The sequence below is a fragment of the Notolabrus celidotus genome, chromosome 12 (genome assembly GCF_009762535.1).
Source record: "Notolabrus celidotus isolate fNotCel1 chromosome 12, fNotCel1.pri, whole genome shotgun sequence".
In the NCBI taxonomy this organism is placed as follows: Eukaryota; Metazoa; Chordata; class Actinopteri; order Labriformes; family Labridae; genus Notolabrus; species Notolabrus celidotus.
Genome location: NC_048283.1, coordinates 15015997 through 15036247, shown reverse-complemented (window position 1 = coordinate 15036247; position 20251 = coordinate 15015997). Strand labels below are relative to the sequence as shown.

General features: G+C 37.9%; 1 protein-coding gene across 2 annotated transcripts in view; it reads left to right on the top strand.

Moving 5' to 3' along the window:
* The window catches only part of kcnj14 (potassium inwardly rectifying channel subfamily J member 14), a 40121-nt gene extending 21880 nt beyond the window's left edge, over positions 1-18241 (top strand). Inside the window, exons 2-7 of one of the 2 annotated variants that reach the window (XM_034698625.1) lie at positions 2076-2147; positions 11092-11160; positions 11309-12116; positions 12233-14495; positions 15513-15830; positions 16336-18241. In XM_034698625.1, coding sequence (XP_034554516.1) covers positions 13437-14495; positions 15513-15830; positions 16336-16566 — 1608 coding nt within the window. In that variant the 5' untranslated portion in view covers positions 2076-2147; positions 11092-11160; positions 11309-12116; positions 12233-13436 and the 3' untranslated portion in view covers positions 16567-18241. Of the gene's footprint in view, positions 1-2075; positions 2148-11091; positions 11161-11308; positions 14496-15512; positions 15831-16335 lie in introns of both variants that reach the window. The other variant, XM_034698626.1, reaches the window with a different exon arrangement.
* The last annotated feature ends 2010 nt before the right edge of the window (positions 18242-20251 follow it).

The following is a 20251-nucleotide window of genomic DNA, read 5'->3' as shown; positions in this document are numbered from 1 at the left end:
TCAAGTGTTTGTGATAACTGGCGATGAGTCTTTTACATCGTTCTGGATTAATTTTGGCTCACTCTTCTTTACAGAATTGTTTTAATTCAGCCACACTGGTCTCAGAAAGCTCAGCTTTCCAAAAAAATCTGGTTTATCACAGTTAATCTGTGATATAACAAGGGGGGGCAAATACTTTTTCACATAGGGTCAGGTCAACTTTTTTCTCTTAATGATTAAAATCATCATTTAAAAACTGCATTTAATGTTTACTCTGGTTATCTTTGTCTAATATTAAAATTAGTTTGATGATCTGAAACATTTAAGTGAGAAAAATGTGCAAAAATATGATAAATCAGGAAGGGGGCAAATACTTTTTCTCAGCACTGTACATTTTCAGTTTTGGTAACCAAAGCTGCAACTTGAGCTAACATGGCACCCACTGTTAAAAAATAGTGTTTAGCCCTAAAAGCTGTCGTAATTTGAGTCATGCTACTGACATGACATTTATCAATTTATCACTTTCACATAGAGTAGCTCTATGTAGGGTAAAAATACTTATTGGATAACTTCAGTGGTGGACAGTAACAAAGTGAATCAATGCTCTAGTTACTCACTACTTCTGCTTTGAAGTCAGCTCATGAATTTCTTTCTCTTTTCTGAAATCTGATCCCTGAGACAGTAAAATGTGTTTGTGTAGTTCTGTTTGTCTCAGTGGTTTAGTCGTACCTGTATATCGTGCGTCTCCACAGTTGAACGTGGAGCAAACACAGAGCACATTTCACTCAGATCAGGCAGTTCATGTAGAGGTGGTAATGATGGCTATAATTCTCCACCTGAGCACCCATGGTCATATCTTCAGCCAGTGTTAGAGGTTTTTGAAATGAAGAATGATATGTATCGTTTGAAATGTTCTCCCTGTTTCCCACTCTGCCCAAACATACAAAAATTCACTGTACAACCTGAGAAAGCGTGTTGAGCTACGTAACCTTTATTTCATTCCAGATGAACATTTCAAACAAAGTTGTCTGCGCTTGGAGTAACGTAGTTTCAGTTTTTATTCCATGGTATAGTTTTTAGAGATTTTAAGTCATGGTTTCTAAATAAACAGAATGTAACAGTCAATAATCTGACTGATTAATTTCCATTTGTATTGGAGTAATATTTTAACTGGAGTATCTATACTTTGACTTAAGTAATGAAGCTGTGTACTTTGTCCACCACTGGATACCTTCAAGTAAACAATCTGATCTGTGGAGGCAAACATACACAGCTTACATGCATGCACGCACGCACACACACACACACACACGCACGCATGCACGCACGCACGCACGCACGCACGCACGCACACACACACACACACACACACACACACACACACACACACACACACACGCAAACATTGTCTAGTGAGTCAACCAAAAGCAAACAAGTTTGTTTCTTTGCATTTGTTAAACACAATCTGGGGAAATTCAGTCGCTGGCATGTCTGGGTAGGTTGAAACCTTCACCTTGTGTAGCATGAGGCATGGTTATTGATAGAGTCAGTAACTGTATCTGATGCTAGTGATCAGTGTTTTATTCTGTATCAGTACCTGGCTTTATAAATGTAGCAATTTTATTGTAACATCTGATAGATATTAGGCGGCATCTCACCCAACAATCCTATTCTCCTCAGTCACACATGTTAGCATCACTCTGATCAACCTTGTTTTCAGCAGTATGCAGCGAGATGTTACTTCTTAGCTACCTACTAAATGATTAGGTGTTTCATTATTGTCCCTGTAACATCCTGCATGTGATAATATGTCAATGTTGTGCTGCCCCCATGTGGGTGAAGTATCTTTTTGTGCAGGATTAGAACAAGAACACACTTAAAAAGGTTATTGTTCATGATTATTCTAATTATTATTTATGATTAGGTTCTTCAAACAGATTCATGTGTTTGAAACAGTGATGAGGGAAATTTATGATTATGTTTCAGTGCAGCTGTCTCATTATCCAAATGTTTTCATGATTATGTTTTGGTTGTTGTGGCTGCTGCATGTTGCTGTCTGCCTTCAGTTGTCTTCAATCTTCTCCTTATCTCCATAGAATGACAGAGCTCATGACATCATAGGTCACTTCTTGGGCGCCTTGACTGGGATTAAATCAGATTAAGTATTAGTAAGTATTAGTAAACACACACTGTCGCTTTCTCTCCCCCTTTCTCTCTCTTGCTTTCTCTTTTTTCCTCTCTCTCTCTCTCTCCATCACAAACACACACAGACACTCACTCAAACAAACCCACTTTAAACACTGTAATTATGTAATCTTGCTACACATTCCCTGGTGTGATTGTGTCTCACTCTCTTTCTGTCTGCATGGATTTAGAATTCAAATTCACATTCAACCCCCAATGATCTTGTATTGTCATCATTATAGCGGTGCATGGTTGTGCCAAAACATGAACTGTTTCTATGTTTGATAAAACAAAGCTGAGCAACATTTAGGTGAAAAAATTTATATTCATCCGTGCACATCACAAAATATTTTGGTAGCAAAACAGCCAGATTCAACTCTTAATCCAGTCTTTTGTGTTTCATGATAAATCAGCACCTTTGTATGCTTATAGAGAGAAATCAGAAGAGAAATGCAAAGGGTAAAATAGTTATACTAGAAGAATAGAATAGAATAGATTATATCTTTATTGTCATTGTACATTGAACAACGAAATTGAGGTGCAGCCCCTTTCAGTGCAAAATTATGCATTAAAGAACAACAGTTAAAGAAAAATGAAAAAAATCATAAAAACAGCAGAAAAACATAAATAAATACAAATAAATAAAACCACGAGACACATCCAGCATTCAACAGGCAGACATTAAGTGAATCAGATAATTGCACAGTCCCATTTTATATTGCATTATTTAGCATGAAATTAATAGTAATTGTATGCAAATCAAGTATTTCCCTTCAAATAATAAAAACGAGTTGTTGTAGTTTGATAATTTGTGGGTACGACACATGTGAACTGTGATGTATTGGTGTATGAGACAAGGTCACACCATAGACCGTATCACACAGGCGGTCCGGAGAGGCGCGTGCGTTCTTGCCTTTGATTGGGGACAGATAACATGGTGACGTGACGTGAGCGCGCTCATCCGCCACCTGAGGGCTCGCGGACAGTTGAAAGGACCGCCACAACTGGACGGCTCGCGCACGGCTTCGAATTAGAGTTTTTTTTTATTAACCATAAAAACGAACCATTACATTAAATGGAGAAAAAAAGAGACTTCATCAAAGTGCGCTGTTTTAACGGGAGGATAATGTCAACAGTGGGTAAGTGCTGGATGAATTCCACTGCTTAAGAACTTTTGAAAAATTAAACTATTAGTTTCAAACGATTTTTTAATTTAAATAAAGCCTATCCATGACATTCTGCAGTTAAGTTGTCTGCTTGCAACCTGATATTTGAAGTTAAAATTATGAGCAAGTTTAAATAATGTGCTACATTTGAACATTAAGATAGCTAACGTCACAGTATTAAGGAAGGGGTGAAGCTGTTTCAGATATTTAACACTGAACTGTTGAAACTGCTTCTGTTTTCCATTATCAATCATCATTTTCTGATTTGATTTTGGCTCCAAATGGGACTTGGGAATGGAATAAGAATCCAACTTTTGGTATTATAGACTAAATTTACTGATCAAACAAGTTTCCCTTCATGTTTGTAAAGCTATACTTGTGTATTTGTGAAGTACAGATTTAAATCCTGGTCAATAGCCTATAAATTGTTGGCAGGACGAGTGTATGACAAATATAGGCCCACTACAATAACATAGTGTTAGGGTAAGGGCGTGCAATGACTAAGTTATAGCTTCCTAAAAGGAGACAATGAAGCTTTGTGTTATAGACCTTAATCCTTTTTTGTTCTAGTAAACAATGAAGTGACGAAAAACACATCTGTATTTTGAGATGGGTTTCAGAATAATGTTCATGGACAAGGGGGGGACTTGGTGGTAAACTACTTGAAAACACGTGCAATAGACATGTCATTGCAACTTGTACAATAGGAAATATACACAAGTTGCTTTAGATGTTTTAGGAATATAAGTAGTAGCTCTTAAATCAAGTTGTAATCAAGTAGCGACTCATTGATGATGTACTTAAAGAAGTTTGTCCTAAGCACTGGATATTAAAAAAGAGTTGTCATGATTTCAATTTGTGAGGCCTGTTATAAGTTTGGTATAAAGCCCTACTCAAAACCCAAATTGTTATTTTATCATAATTGTATTAAAATAATCCAAAACAATTCAATCAAACTACTGGAGTAAAACAATTCTCCAGTTATTCAGTGTTCAGGATATAGGAATGGCCCTTTTATTGAAGAAACAAGAGGTGTGATGTAAAGAACATGGCAGCATTGTATGCAGTGTCCTTTTATAACACAGAAATAACAAAAAAAACAGACATTTAGTTTCAGCATGACATTGGTTTTGTACCCCAGTTAATTCAACTGCTTTTAACTGTATATTTTTCACACCTTGATGTGCAAATTATGAGTGCCAAGAGTGCGATGCCAGAATTAAATCCCCATTTCTCCCCTTCTGTAGAGCAGTAAATGATAGTAATCCATCACCATAGCTCACTCAGTAGTTTTTCATCATTTTGTGTGCTGCATTACAAATGCCATCTTAGCACCCCTCAGTACAATACTGTTCTTGTGTACATATCTGCTGCTGCAGTCTGATATGCTTGGGACTCTTTCAGAAGTAAGGAACCACATGTATTTTGGAGTTTCTTATGACATCTTACAATAACAAACTACAAGATGCAGTAATAAATAACCAAAAAAGACAATGCTTTGTTATAAAATGGCAAAATGTCGTCATGGCAGTGCAGCAATTTATTTGCTGGACTAAATGTGAATGTTTCTAAATGAAAGGGCGATGGGAGTGCTACAAAAAGTGACAAAGTTAGGTCTGATTTAAAAAAAAAAAAAAAGTCTATCTAGTCTTGGTGACGTATGTCTCAATTCTGAGAATTCTTTTGATTAAAAAAGAAGAGTTGTTTGGAGTTTAAACACACATTGCAACCTGCACAGTCTTAACTCCACAGATTAACATTCAGGCGTCATCATATGATGACCTCGATCACTGCACACAGCTGAGGGAGGGATGGCAGCAGAAAAGACTCAATTAGTTGGAATAAGGCCCTGTGCCAAAATGATGCCACAGTTGTGTGTTTTTTATTTGTGTGTGTGTTGCTCATCACAACAGAGCTCAGATTTAACCACGCCATGGTTAAAGAGTGATCATGTTTTTGTGTTTATTATAACACACTAAAAGATATTCTGTATGTAAGTGATAGATCTCACAGCATACAACTTACTGGCCTACTTTTGGAAAATAAACTTAGGGATGAAATTATAAATATAAGATATAAAAAAAGATAAAGAAGCAATTTGTTGATTAGTGTTTCTTGAAGCCCATTTATATATTTTGAAGTATTAAAAAAAAGTTAATACCTTGAAAGATATTGAAAATCACAGTCACAAAAGAAGACAATAATATATTTAGGAAGGTGTTTTCAGAAACCTTTACTATTCTGTTCTATAGTACAAAATAGTGAAACCAGTTGTGTTTGTATAAAAGTTATTTGACTATTTGACATTATAAAACAATATACACAACACCATTATGGTCATCCACTTTAACATTTTAGAATAGAAAAGTGGTTGGAAGGGTTTGAAAAATATCACAAATAATGTCAAATATCAGTATTTCTGAAAAAAACCCACAGTATTCATATATAATTCAGACTAAACATCAAATGCCTTTTACGTTCAGCTTGATTTCACTTTTTACTTCCATTCCTTTTTCATGCTCCGATGCCCTGACTGATGCTGCTAGATCAACACTTCCCTAGCAGAGCATTGATCTGATAAGCTAAAGGTCATTGTGGCGTTGTTATATCATTGGGTGTAAGTTTGATATTTTTAGGCATCCCTGTTACACTCGTGGCAGTAGCCCTGTTGTGCACTCTGAACATGAAATAACCAGCTTTGTGAAGTGAACATTAGTAGATGTATGATGTAGAAAACAGGCCCATGAAACAGAAATGTGACACTGTGAGAGCTATGCAGCCTGTGCCCTGGTTTGTAACTCCCATTGATCAATTACATGTATTGATGTCTCTGTATTTGTACTGTGTTGTGCAATGTAGAGTTTTTATTGGAGATTGTGTGTACACAGCTGATAAAACTACAGGCCATGGAACTATGCAGCCTATTTTTACCACAAATAAAATACTTAACGGAGCAGTATTATCTTTTGAACAACATTTTATAGAGTAGTTGTTTTTGGGAAATAAAAAAAGGAAACACAACAGATCACATGTGACAAAGGGGGAGTGACAGAGCAGAATAAGGAACATAATTTATTCAGTGCGTTTTCAATGACAATGAAATCATACTCCCTGCAAATCTAATCTGGCCACATAACACCTTAATATGGACAGATAATCTGGATAGAACGAGGGCAGGGGAGGTGCTACAAAGAGAGAGAATACATTATGAGACACCGACAATGAAAAAGGAAAGGATAGATGGTGTGGATGAATGCAGTCCTTCAGAAATGTGAAAATGTGTGGCTGTACACCTATTTGGCTCATTTAATTCTCAGAACTCTTGAAAAATTAGACAGACGATTCCAAAAGATGGCCTTCAACATCTAGTAGTCCCCTGGAGCTGCTTTTGCTGCACTTATGATCAGTGGCCATTTAAGAATAATGCAGGAGACCTGGATGTAGAACCACAAAATCATTAAGACTGAACATGCTTTCTCAGTATAAGTTTTTGGCATTCAATTTTAGCTGATGTTGATAAAGTTGTTACATTTATTTCAAAATTAATGAGAATTATTACAGAAAGTACAAAAAAACAAGAGAAGAGTTTTAAAGCATTTCACCCTGTTACCTACTACTTCCCTTTACCTGACTGATAAATATATTTACATATCATAAAAGCTCTAGAATGGTTAATAAATAATTGTATTTGTATCAAATATGTTTTGAACTGTCCTAACTTAGTATTATTCAAAATCACATTCAAACACCTGGGATCATAAATGCTGGATGTCAGGTTCAGGGAACTGTCATCCATGATTAAGATGCTTTTCACATGTATTGCATGTTGTGTATTTGGCTTTATAATGTGCCATTCATTTTCATTGTGTGTATGTTTGATTGAAGGAACCACCAAGATTAGAATTCCCAACCTGTTCCAACTTATCACATAATGCTGCACTGCTGGTCAGGTATTGTTCTGGGGATCCTGATAGTGCGAACTCAACACGGACAACTTTCGCAGACACCCCTGCATGAATGTTCTTACATGAGAAGTTATTTGAGACATGCCACCTCACCATGATAAGGTTAGGCAGTACAGGACACATGTTCTCGCATGGCTTCCTTCTACACACACAAACAAATACAAACGCACAAACGCAAAAACACACACATCCCTCAGCACCTTCTCAAGCTGCTAATGTTAGTTGTCCAGCAACACTTCAACCTAATCACAAAGATAGCAGACCTGAGAACGTGTTTATTTGCTGGTGTTGGCAGCAGCCACAGTTAAGGCCTCAAGGTCAGGACCATCTCCTCACACAGAGGCTGAACATTGAGCAGCACAAGTTAAGAACAATCTGCATTTTGTGAAGACCAGGACCATGAAAGACCACTGGGATATACAGAATATAAAAACATTGATGGATATGATCTGCAGCTTTGTAGAAATAAACTAAGGATCTAAGGGAGATGACTTATAAGAGCCTATGACTGAAATCAGTAGAATGAACCCCTTTCTGCCACAAAAAAACACCATCTGTGCATGATTGGTCACCACATCAAGGCAAGGCAAGGCAACTTTATTTGTATAGAACATTTCATACACGAGGGCAACTCAATGTGCTTTACATTAAAACATTAAAAGCATTGAAAACATTCAGACAAGCATAAAAAAAACACAATTAAAATGACAAATATAATAAAACAGAAAAGAAAAGGAAAATTAGAAATATGTTTAAAAGTAAAAAGATAAAATAAAATAAATATTTAAAAATAAATAATAGTAAAATCATCAGGGGACAAGAATGAAGTATCGGTGTATGGATCTATTTATTTGGTGTTTAACAATACAACATTACCAAAATAAAATACTTTTTATATGTATTTACTTAAGGAGACAGTGCATAATAATTAACATTTTAGCCTAGATTCCATGTAAGGACTCCAGAGTAAGCCATAAGGCTTATTTTCATCTGTAGTCAAAACAGAGTTCATAACAAACGAAGATAAATAACAACAGATGGAAACAATACATCATGATAGCATGACAATGAAGACACAGAACATCACAAGAGCATCAGATATACAAAATAGTGCAAATACGCACTTTAAAGTGCAATTCAGCATAACAGAGTGATATATCTGGAGTTGGACCACACAAAGAGTTTGACTCCAACTGTCTGATCCAACACGTCAGTATATCATACTGATGATAGTAAAAATGCATACATTAGGGGCGCTGGTGGCCTAGCGGTCTAAGTGTTTAGAGGTTATAGTCCTCGTCGCAGAGGTCGCCAGTTTGATTCCCGGCTGGTCGACCATTTTCTGCATGTCTTCCCCCACTCTCTGCTCCCCACATTTCCTGTTTCTCTTCAGCTGTCCTATCCATTAAAGGCCAAAATGCAAAAAAAAAAATGCACACATTAAACCTGTAAAATATGTGAATACACATACACACACACATAACCCCCTCAAGTTGCACTTTTATCTTGAAATTATCATGGAACATCTTTGACTCTGTTTATGTCCAAGTGCCTGGAAAATAATGGCAAGCAGTTATCAGAATGTGCTGTAATGTTAGTCAAACAAACAAAGAATGACTTTGGAAAGATGGGTAAGCAGAATAAGCGCAAACCAAATGCAAGCGATGCTGTCACAAGAGGAAACACATTGCCCGGAAACACACAACAAACCTCTCTGGGCAGCAGGGACTCCTGTGCTAGCTAAGGTTTGCTCCTGACCACAAGAAATTGGAAACTCTTTGATCAACATTACAATCTCATTTTTTTATTCATTAAGAATGGATTGTCAATTAAATGTTTAGTGGTGTCTTGTTTTTTTGAGGTGATTTGAATGTTACAATTGTTTTAGTTAAATATATGATAGCTTATGATGTAAATCAAATTTCTGTCATTGCAGATTTTCCTAAACCAGCAGCTTTTGAACTCTTGTCTAAAGTCTTCCATTCCTTGTTTAAATTTGTGATTTACTCTACTATTATGCAGCAGACTCTGTTGAATTAACCAGGCAAAAGGATGCAAAACGATATTCTTGCCACTTTCTATAAAAGTGGTGGCTCTTACATAAGTCCTCAGAGGATTAGCAAAACCATTTGGGAGGTTACCAGAGTCACAATTGCAGCTGTAATCCACAGCATATCACCATCTCCACAGCGAGACATATTACCTCTTCACCCCCCGTTGACACAGAGCACTGATTTATCCCAGTCCTTCATTGGAGCCACATCCCAGTATAACCTTTACTCAAGAAAATCCCACCCAGTTCTATCCCTCTATTGGCTCTGGGACTACAGTAATGGATTCTTTTAGTAATCGAGTATTCCATCAATTATTCTGGCCATTAACCAAGTACTTTAATAAGACATTTTGTATGCTCCCAATTTATTTATTAGGTTTATTTTTACCTTTATGGCTGTAACATTTCCCACAGGCCAAAATAAATATGTTTTAAGTTCATTGGACAGAACATTTATTTAGTATACTATGTTGACTGTGTTACTATGCTCTTTGTTCTTACACCTGCTGACCGGACTCACTGCAGTCAAATTAAAATATCTGCTGTTGGATTGTTATATTTTAGGCAATATCTGCTAGTGTGTATGTGCGTGTCTGTGAGTGTGAGGGGCAGAACTCACGTTAACAGATATCTACCAGCTTTTCGCTGGTTTTATCTTCAATTGTCTGGAAGATAAAGATATCATTGGCCAAAGTGTCTAGTTGGGAAAAATGCCCAATATATAATAAACACATTGTTCTGTAATTGAGATGCAACTTAAATTTGTTGAGACGCAGGAAAACACATTTCTTATTTTAAAAGAATGAGAGGAAACATAGCTGAATTTAAACTTCTGTGAAAAAAGGTGACTATTGTACTTGCCAGAGGAGGAGGGTTGACGGTCAGCAGAAGCATAATGTGCACAGGCGAATTCCCAGAGCGTGTGAGCATGGCATCAATTGGCATTGTAGTGTCCCACAAGTTGATCAGGATAAAGTCAATAGAAAATTAAACCACGAGTGACAGGAGGAATAGGAAGGACTCTGCTGCTGGTGCTGGCTCTATAGATGGAAATAATGTAGAAGCAAATATTATGTGGTATAAAATATAAATTATAACAACAAGTATAACAAAAAGTGAAATGTTTAGACAGCGCCAGAGACTCATATGTCTGAAAAGACTGGTAAATGTATTTATAGGGGTTGTTCTGTCTCCCCTTCTTCCCCATTCCCTCAAAGTGCAAAAGGTTGGCATCGATGCATGGTCTAAAAGTCTATGATTATATCAATAATTTTATCAATTTAAATATATGAATTTACTTTGTTGGGTTATAGTTTTCTTGGGGGTTTTCCTGTGTTTTATTGCTGGTAAATGTAGGTTTTTGGACATATATGGCTATTCGCAGCTTATTTCCAATAGTTGTTCTACATGGCTGGAATTCTGTGTAAAACATTGTATTGTTTCAGCCCTAATGGGCTTTAATCCACAATTACTTATTCACCAAAGATTAGTCACCCTGTACTACGTGTTATCATGAACCAAATATAATGCATCAGATTTTTTTTTTTACCCATCAGAGGCTTCTTTAAAATCAAATAATTCCCCAATCTTCTCCCAAAAGGTCTGTGTCCATCAATATAAAGAAACATGCTGTTATGAGTATAAGATGCACTTGATAGTGATGTATATTCCCATAGATTCAGATACACTGAAAAGCGTATATATGTCAAATAACTTGTTTCCTTCTCTCTCTGTTTCTGTTCAGACTCCATCCTTCCATAGGTTCACTTTCATCTTGGAGAAGTTTATCCAGACTGTTCACAGGAAAACTTTGGTATGACCATTTAAAAAAATTAAACTGCATATTTATTATTTTGAATTGATACAAAACATGAATGTTTTATTAACAAAGACCTTTTTTGAGACATGAAACCTAAACAATTACATCAGTTTAAATGTCTCTTCTTTGTTCTCTTTTCAAGACTTGCAGCATATTAACAAGAAGACCTAAGTAAAGGGAAACAAACTACCACCTAGATCCAGGAAAGAGGACTGAAAAACCAGCAGACTCTCCTGATTGTCTGCTCCCAAGAGTCTTTCCCCAAAAGCTCATTGCTTCAACTGACTATGTGTCATAAAAGGAAGTCAACACACAAGCAAAGATGAACCCTTATGTCACCTCACACTTCAGGAGGGATCTTTTTCCCCATTTTTATTTGTTGTAGGATTTTGTTTGCCATGCTGCTGGATAAAATGGCTTTTACTATATAATCACAGTTATAGGAATCGCTTTTGTTTTTCAGTTCATTTAGTACTCACCGCAGAGCAGGGTTATAGATGAACGATTGATTGTTTCCACTGTTATACACTGGATGTGCATACTCTTGAGAATCTGTCAGGATTCATTTATAAAGTTCTCTGGAAATGGTTGGGCAAGGTAAATACTTAAAGTATAAGCATAACCTTTTTATTGCCAGGTGTTTACAATCCTCTATTGTTTAAAATTGTTTCCACCTATTAAGGAATTATGCATGCTTATGCAAGCTTTGTAGATGTTATTCATGGTACACTTAAAGTTTCTCTTGCATCGATATGAAATAATCTTTAATTTTTGTATGCAGAAAGTTTCTCTTATGTTCAGGTAGCCTCTGGGATCTGGTTCAAACAGAGACCCCGAGTAAAGACTACAATCTCAAACCAAGTGCATACATTCTTCTCAGTTGTACTCCTGATCTCTCCACTTTGGCACCAAACTTCTGTGAAATTGTAGAAAACTTTCACAGGTGACATGTGAGCTTAACTTTTCTCTCCTTATAAATCTTACATATTTAACTATGAACATGATTAAGGTCAGAGTTGAATCAAAGTAATCTCTGTTGTTTTCTTCCCTTCTTATCTTTTGTCAGGCATTGATGATTTGTCAGCTGTAATAATGAGCTCACATGAGGTATGTCTGCTCTGAAAGACTAACTGTTGCAGGTGATTGCAAACAGCAGTGTAGTTAAGGTCAGTTTTATCCTCTCAGTACGCAAAAAAAGTGTTAACCAAATTGACAATGGCCATCAAACGGATAAGTAGACCTTTAAAAAGAAAAAGTGAAGTAGTTAAAGCAGTAACATGAGTGAACTGGAAATGGCAATCCAAAAGTTATTATATCAATTGGCACCTTCAAGACAGGCAAAAATGTTTCCTTGACTTGTGAAGGCAACTTATAGCAAGTTGAGTATAGCTTAAGTCTGTTAAAAGAGATGAAACTGCTTACAAAATTGTGTCTACAGTATTTATTGCTTTGATGTACTGAAAGTACTGTGTTCTTTATTTCCTCATGCCCATGCCAAGAGGTTGTGAACATGGAAAATTGTAAGATTTGGCATGATTTATTTTCCCTTTTTGACTGCATGAATATGTTATTACATTGTCCAATTTAGATGTCTGTCCTGTTTGCATCTTGTCAAAATATTGTGTAAGATACCCTGCAATGAGCTCTATATCCTTTACATAGTAACATCTGTGCCCGTACAGTTCTATTGCATATTGAGTTCATAGTTTTTGTGAACTGGTGCCTGCTGGAGGCTTCCCTTTTTGTTTTCGACTGAAAAAAATTATCCTGCATGCTTTTGTGATGATGTTTGAGATCAATCCTCCCATATCAGTCCTTGTCAACCTTCCCTCAATCTTGGGCTCACAGGTATAGACTCCTTTGATTTCCATTGACTTCCTTCTTTTCAGCTTTACTCACATTACTTCTGTGAGTTTTATTTAAGGAATTGGATTGTTAATTATTGCATCTCTGGAACTAATTCAAGAAAGCATAGCTTTTGTTGAGGAATCTATCTCTGTAAAAAGATACTGTCCTTGAAATCAGCACTACAAGTTGGTGTAAGAACAAGTGATTGAACAATGGCCTTGGAGGGAACTAGGCTCTGGTTATCACCAGACACTATGGACTTGCTGTTATCTTTGGATTAACACAGATTGAAAGACCATCCTTTCCCAAAACATTTAAATTGACTGTATCAAGTTACTTAAAAAAACAAGAACAATCAAATCAAGGCACACTGAGGAATACCAAGGATCTCCTTCATTGGAGCTAACAAAACTTGAAAGTGCATGATGGGAGCGGCACGTGTTAAACGCCGCTTCAGTGCGGTGGTTGATGGGCCAGTGGAGGAAGAGGAGGTCATGAGGCTGGCACAGAGTGCTGCAGACACGGCTGGAGCAGGGGGGAGTCCAACAGGGTCAGGGACCCCAACAAGCCCCTCCCCGACCCATGCCCTGAACGGCAAAACTCTACCTCTTCAGACCAACACCAACAATGCACGGAGGCAGAGCGCAATTGGAGAGCCAGTTGGGGGAGATGCAGGAGAAGGCGGGGTGAGAGCAGGGGGAATATGCTCTGGGATAAAGAGTGGAAAAGGCAGTAATGTAGGAGGAAGAGGGAAAGGCTGGCCTTCTTCGAATCAGGATTCTCTCTCTTCCCCCTCCACTGCCAGCCGCCGGCGCAACAGGCGCTCAAGCCGCCGGCCCCGACAACGCTTTGTGGGCAAGGACGGACGCTGCAACGTCACCTTTGTCAACATGAGCGAAAGGGGCCAGCGTTACCTCAGTGACCTTTTTACCACCTGTGTGGACATCCGCTGGCGGTGGATGCTGGTCATCTTCACCCTCTCCTTTCTTCTCTCCTGGCTGCTCTTTGGATTTGCTTTCTGGCTTATTGCCTCTGCACATGGGGACCTCTCCATCCGACTTAAACCAAGCTCGGATTCCTCTCCAGGATCAGGAGAGACCGGGTCTGGTGTAGAGTCTGATAGAAAGGCTGTGGTTGAGGAGCCATGCTTCTTCCAGGTGAACAGCTTCATGGCGGCCTTTCTATTCTCCTTGGAGACACAGACATCCATCGGTTACGGATTCAGAAGCGTGACCGAAGAATGTCCCCTGGCGGTGATGGCGGTCGTTTTGCAGTGCATTGTGGGCTGCATTATTGACGCCTTCATCATCGGGGCAGTCATGGCAAAGATTGCCAAGCCCAAGAAGCGCAACGAGACTTTGGTGTTCTCTGAAACAGCTGTGGTGGCGTTAAGGGATGGAAAGCTCTGCATGATGTGGAGGGTTGGAAACCTACGCAAGAGCCACCTGGTAGAGGCACATGTACGAGCACAACTGCTGAAAGTAAGTTAAGTAAATTACGTATGAAAGAAAGAGGTTGGAAAGCATGGCATTTAAAAACATCACAAGCCTTTGCATTTTTTAAATACATAGGAGAGATTTAATACATATGGTAAAACAGATAAGGGATGGTAAAATAGTAGTAGTGAGTGACAAGAGTGAAAGACTGTGAGAGGTAGCAGTAGAAGGAAAAAGGTTGCCGTAGTGAGAGAGAGAGAGCTGAGACCATCTGGCCTGTATTCTTTGGACCGTAGTTAATGAGAGCTTGTTTTATTTTCCCTCAGGGGTTAGGAAGATTTACCATGGATTAACTTGCCCACAATTCTTTAACTGAGAACCATTGTCCTTCATCATCTCATTTCCCTTGTTTGCACTGTGTGTGGGATAGGTGATCGTATCATGTGTGTTTGTCTGAACCTTACTGTCTGGACTTAAATGGAGAGTTTTAGACATGATCCCTTTATTTAACAATGTTTAGTCATCATCATTGCAGTGTGTATACATTTGTGTATCTAGTGACAATTGTCCAGAAGGTCAAAATCTGTGGATCATTGGGGGGCCGGCACAGAAAATGTGATCGCTATTATAAAAGCATAACCATCTCTTAGTTCAGATGGGCCAGATGGGATTATGTTGGCAAGGATCAAAAAAATACTATTCTAAATACTGGTGCCGGACACCGTTGAATTGTAAGGGTTGAGTGAATGATAAGCCTATGCATGGATGATATGAGTAAAGACTTGTACAGTCAAACTCAAATCCTAAGCTTTTGGCTCAGGGTAAGACATTTAAAATGACAGATGAATTCACACATTTTTCTATACCAGGGTCTTATGTATTATAGGCAGAATGACAGTATAATCTCATTTATTTGATCATGTCACACCTGTCCTGGTTGTTTGTTACATCATTGGATAGTGCTTCTAGAAGTCTCTTAATATTTTCTATTGGGTTGAAATCTAATTTTGCAACATATACCTTATTCTGAAAGTTGATTTTTCTCCACCTTCTCAACTTCAGCCCAGGGTGACAGATGAGGGAGAGTTCCTCCCACTGGACAATGCTGACATCAACGTGGGTTTCGACACCGGCACAGATCGCATCTTCTTGGTCTCTCCAGTGACAATTGTACACGAAATCAATGAGGAATCACCCTTCTTCGAGATCGACCAAAAGACACTGGAGAATGACTCTGAGATGGAGGTGGTGGTCATACTCGAGGGCATGGTGGAGGCCACAGCCATGACGACACAGTGCCGTAGCTCCTATCTGACATCTGAAATCCTCTGGGGACATCGATTTGAACCAGTGCTCTTTGAGAGGAAAGACTGCTACCAGGTTAGACAGAAAGGATAGAGGGATCGTTAGAGGCTTTTGGATGCTTCCCTCTCTGAAATGCAATGTGTGAAGTGGTTTCCATTACTCCTTTACATAGGAAGCACATTTATAATTGTGTTTTAGGTGTACTCCTTTGGTTCCAAGCAAAAAGTGTCAACAATCAGATCAACACGCACAACTTTTTCTACATTCAGTTATGCTTCAATTGCTGCAGTCATGTCAAGAGGCTGTTTCCCAAAGATGTATCTTATTCACTCAGAAAAAATGACCCCTAATTTGTCATCTGGCACCATCACCATATCCCAATGCCTTCTGAAAGCTAATGTGTAATGGATACAAAGGGCTACAATTTCCAACAGCTGATAATAGTAAAACTAAATGACATTCCATCAGCAAACTGCTAGAACTGCTAACATAGCTCCTTTAACTTATACCATACAATTCATCCATAACTTTGTGAAATAAAAATTTGTACTGAAAGTCCTGTCTTCTGCCCTTTTTTCAGGTGGACTACTCGTTCTTTCATCGAACTTATGAAATTCCAAATACACCTTCGTGCAGCGCTAAAGAGCTGGCTGAACAGAAATATGCTGAAAGCTCACACTCCTCATTCTGCTATGAGAATGAAGTGGCTCTGCAACTTGTCTCCCCTGATGATGAGCCTGACCAAGATCCTGAGAGACCTTCACCTCCAACACGAAGGCCATCCCTGGCAGAACATCTCCACTACAACTAAACCTGTCAGATAGGAGGTCATGGGTAGAACAGACAGGAAGTTGAGCAATTTAGCTGAGGAACAGGCATAAAGAGAAAGACAGAAAGGTGGAAACCGGCTGAGAAAGAGGCAGGATAAAACATAGGTAGGGCATGAAGTGTGTCAGTGTCAGAATAGAGGGAAGGAAGAGTCATGGTTAATCATTATTTCATAGTAATGAAAAAAAGACCAGAATTGGGAGCAAGTCAAGAGATAGGGTTGAATTTTTTGAAAGTGTGCAAATTTTAGATGAGATGAGATCAGGCTGCACAGGGTATTTGACAGGAAGTAGAAAGACAAACAGTAGAGAGTTTTGAGTCAGTCTAAATGTGGAAGCAACTAGTTGTCTGATTGGTCCTGGCAGTCTTTCAGAATCATTAAGAAATAGTCTGCCAAGTCTCACAGCTGGCCCATCACTACCACAACATGCCGCATCGTCTCCAATGCCTGACCGGCAGAATATGCAACAGCACCCCATGGTGTCTATAAACTGTAACTGCACCTTCAAGTTTCATGATCTGCAGGACTTCTTAACCTCTGTTTTGGGGAGCGTCTATATGAAATGAATGGTATTGTACCTGCTGAGGTACAACTCAGGAATGTATTCCACTCTAAGGCTGATTTATCATTTTATTGCTTTATTTTCTTATGGTAAGTATGGATAGTGCACATTTCTTTTGATACTTTGGGTGTCTGATCAGAGTCTAGTTGGTCATTATTAGGCTAGGCTGTGTCTAGAGCCAAAATAGAGCAACAGTAACATGAAGAAACAGCTGAAAACTAGCAGCGGTTCCCAGCGGTTTCCATTCAGTGTTATGTGTTGAATGTTGTTTGATTTTTGGCTTTTCTGTCATGCTAAATTATGTTCACAAATTGTAACACTTGCTTTATATAACATATTGTGTTGAGTTGAATACCACTTGATCAAAGCATTTTTTTGATCAGAGCATTTTATTGCTAGTCATTTTCAAGCCACTGCAGATGAAGAATGTTATATCCAGACCAGTTAAACACCATACATTGTTTCCTGTGCTACTATCTACAGCATCTTTTCATGTTCTGAGTATCTAAAATCAATCTGTTGTTTGCTTTATTACATTTGGATATTTTAAGTGTCTTGGTTCCTGGAGGGCCCTTGACAGTATGGGCTGAATTAAGAGTAAATGGAGTTTGTTCACATAAACTTTGTACATGAAGTGGAGGCCTTTAGTCACCTCCAGCTCTAACTTTCATAGAAAACTACTCTGTATTTTTATGGCCACACACTCATGTGACACCCTTCTCTTAATCTGGTGTTTTACAGTTGGTTTCTCTCACAAGTTGTAAGAGCAGTGTAGTTAGTGGTGCCTTTATGACAGACCAGAGATCCTGCAACTGCCACTTCATCTTCAGCATTTAACTTCATGTTTAAATTGATAACAACTCTCCCAATACAATGTGAACTTTGGCAGTATGCTGTGAAAAGTTATAACTAATTATAGGGGTTCTGCTTGTTAAGTGAGTAAGCATCAGTATCAGTATGAACATGCACCAATAACATAATGAAGCGTTTATCTGATTTGTCTGTAATAGTTGCACTTTGTAGTTTTGTTGAAAGACACCTGGAATGTTCCTGTCTGTTTCAACTCTTGTTGCAGTAAATTATGCCATCTGAGTATTTTGGTGTTTGATTACAGAAGATGTTTATAAAGGAAAGGTAACTCAGTGACAGAAATATAGCATAATCCCATAATCTGCATCACATACTTCACAATACAGTAGAAAAAATATCAGTAATGAAGCTCTACAGCTGCACAGTAGTATCGCAGGGTTAGCACAGGTTAACTTTGATGCATCAGTCTCATTGTTTCACATCTAGAAGACATAAGGATTAAAGGTATTTATAACATGTTATCTGTTACAATTAGTGTCAATACTGTTATACTGTATGTTTGTGCCCTCCCTCACACTTCCACTTCATGACCACCATGTTCTATTTCTGGGCTGCATAGGTCATGTTGTCCTCCCAGCCTCCACTTCCATGAAATGTAACTTGAATACACAGCACCACCACTTTACCTCTGAAAGGGACTTCACTCCGGAAACAATAAGACTGGATTTTTAGGTCATTTCACTGGTTACTTAGGATACACAACTCACAGCTCACATACATTTTAAACCGCAAGTACTTATAATCAACAGCCTGAAAATAAAAGCTTTAATACCTCAACAGGTCATTTTTCTTAAGAGAAGGGGAAACCTGTCTGCTCCAAAACTTAAAACACATGGTTGATTTGTTGCATCTGTCAATTTATTTTTATAGCTTATGTCAATTGAAAATGTATTCTGTACACCGTTCATTTTCACAATACAACATTTTCACTGATTTTCACCCTTTGTCAGAGTCAGCCTGGACCTTAACATTAAATTAACAGTATTTTTGTGCAGAATGTCAAAACCTATAAAATAAAAACTACAAATATTATGTTAAGAGTGAATTATAAGACTTGGACAGTAAATAGGAGTTAAGTGGATTATTAAACAAAGATTTATCTTTGTGTAAAAATGAACGACGACGAGAATAATTTTATCACTGCTGAAAGGGAAAAATAAAACACCTGTTGTAAAAATAATTATGACCTTTTAAAAACCATTTGGTTTATGTTTAATGTAAAGAATCCAGAAAATATTCAATCTGCCGTGAAAAGTGATCTTATACAAACATGTAAGTCCATATCTTAATTTTTACCAATGGTCATTTCACCTAACTTTTTAGGTTTGATCCTACACTGTCGCTGTCATAACTACCCATAGTAGAAACTGAAATATTTAGTGAATTTAGTGAATGATGTTTTTACTATAAACATGTCAGCAGGCAATTACAAAGTTGTATAAGACCAAATTAATCACAATTAATTAATTAAATCACAAGTTCAGGTCTTCTTATTAACCTTGGGTAGGACTCTGAAGCACTGAACTCAACTTTATTTATATAGCACATTTCATACATAAAACATGCAACCCAAAGTGCTTCACAGAATAACAGAGAGACAGAAAACAGTATAAAAGGCATGGTTATAAATAAAATATTAAAAAATAAAATAAAATCAATACAGTAAAATTAATCAAATAAGTAATAGTGGAAAGAAAAGTTAAAAATAAGGTAGCCTAAACAAGATAAGATGAATACAAGAAATAAATAGATCAATAAAAAATTAAATAAGATAAATAAATGTTAAAGCAATGATTTAAATAATAATGGTTCAAATTATAATAAAAATAATAAAAAGACTAATAGCTCACAGTCTTCACCAATCCATAGAGCAATTGGTCCATCCGATAAGCTAACGTCATATTTCTCTATATGACATTGTATGATCATATAAAACATACCTGAAGATTGACTCTTGTGAGATCTTTTTAACCGGTGTAATAATTCACCTACGGCCACGAAACCCTGGCACCCTGGCCAGCCGGGTTCAGTCGGATTTTCTGGGATGATCTGAATCACGCCTGGTGTCAGTTTATTCTGGGCAAGACGTCGCTTGTGTTGGAAGGGGATCCACAGAAACCTGATCCAGGATCTGTGTCTGCAGACGCTCGCCGCCACAGAGTGGTAAACAAAGGGCGCGCAAATCTCCCGTCTTTAGCGCGAGAGTGCCGCACAGGCACCTGCTGCAGAGCTCTG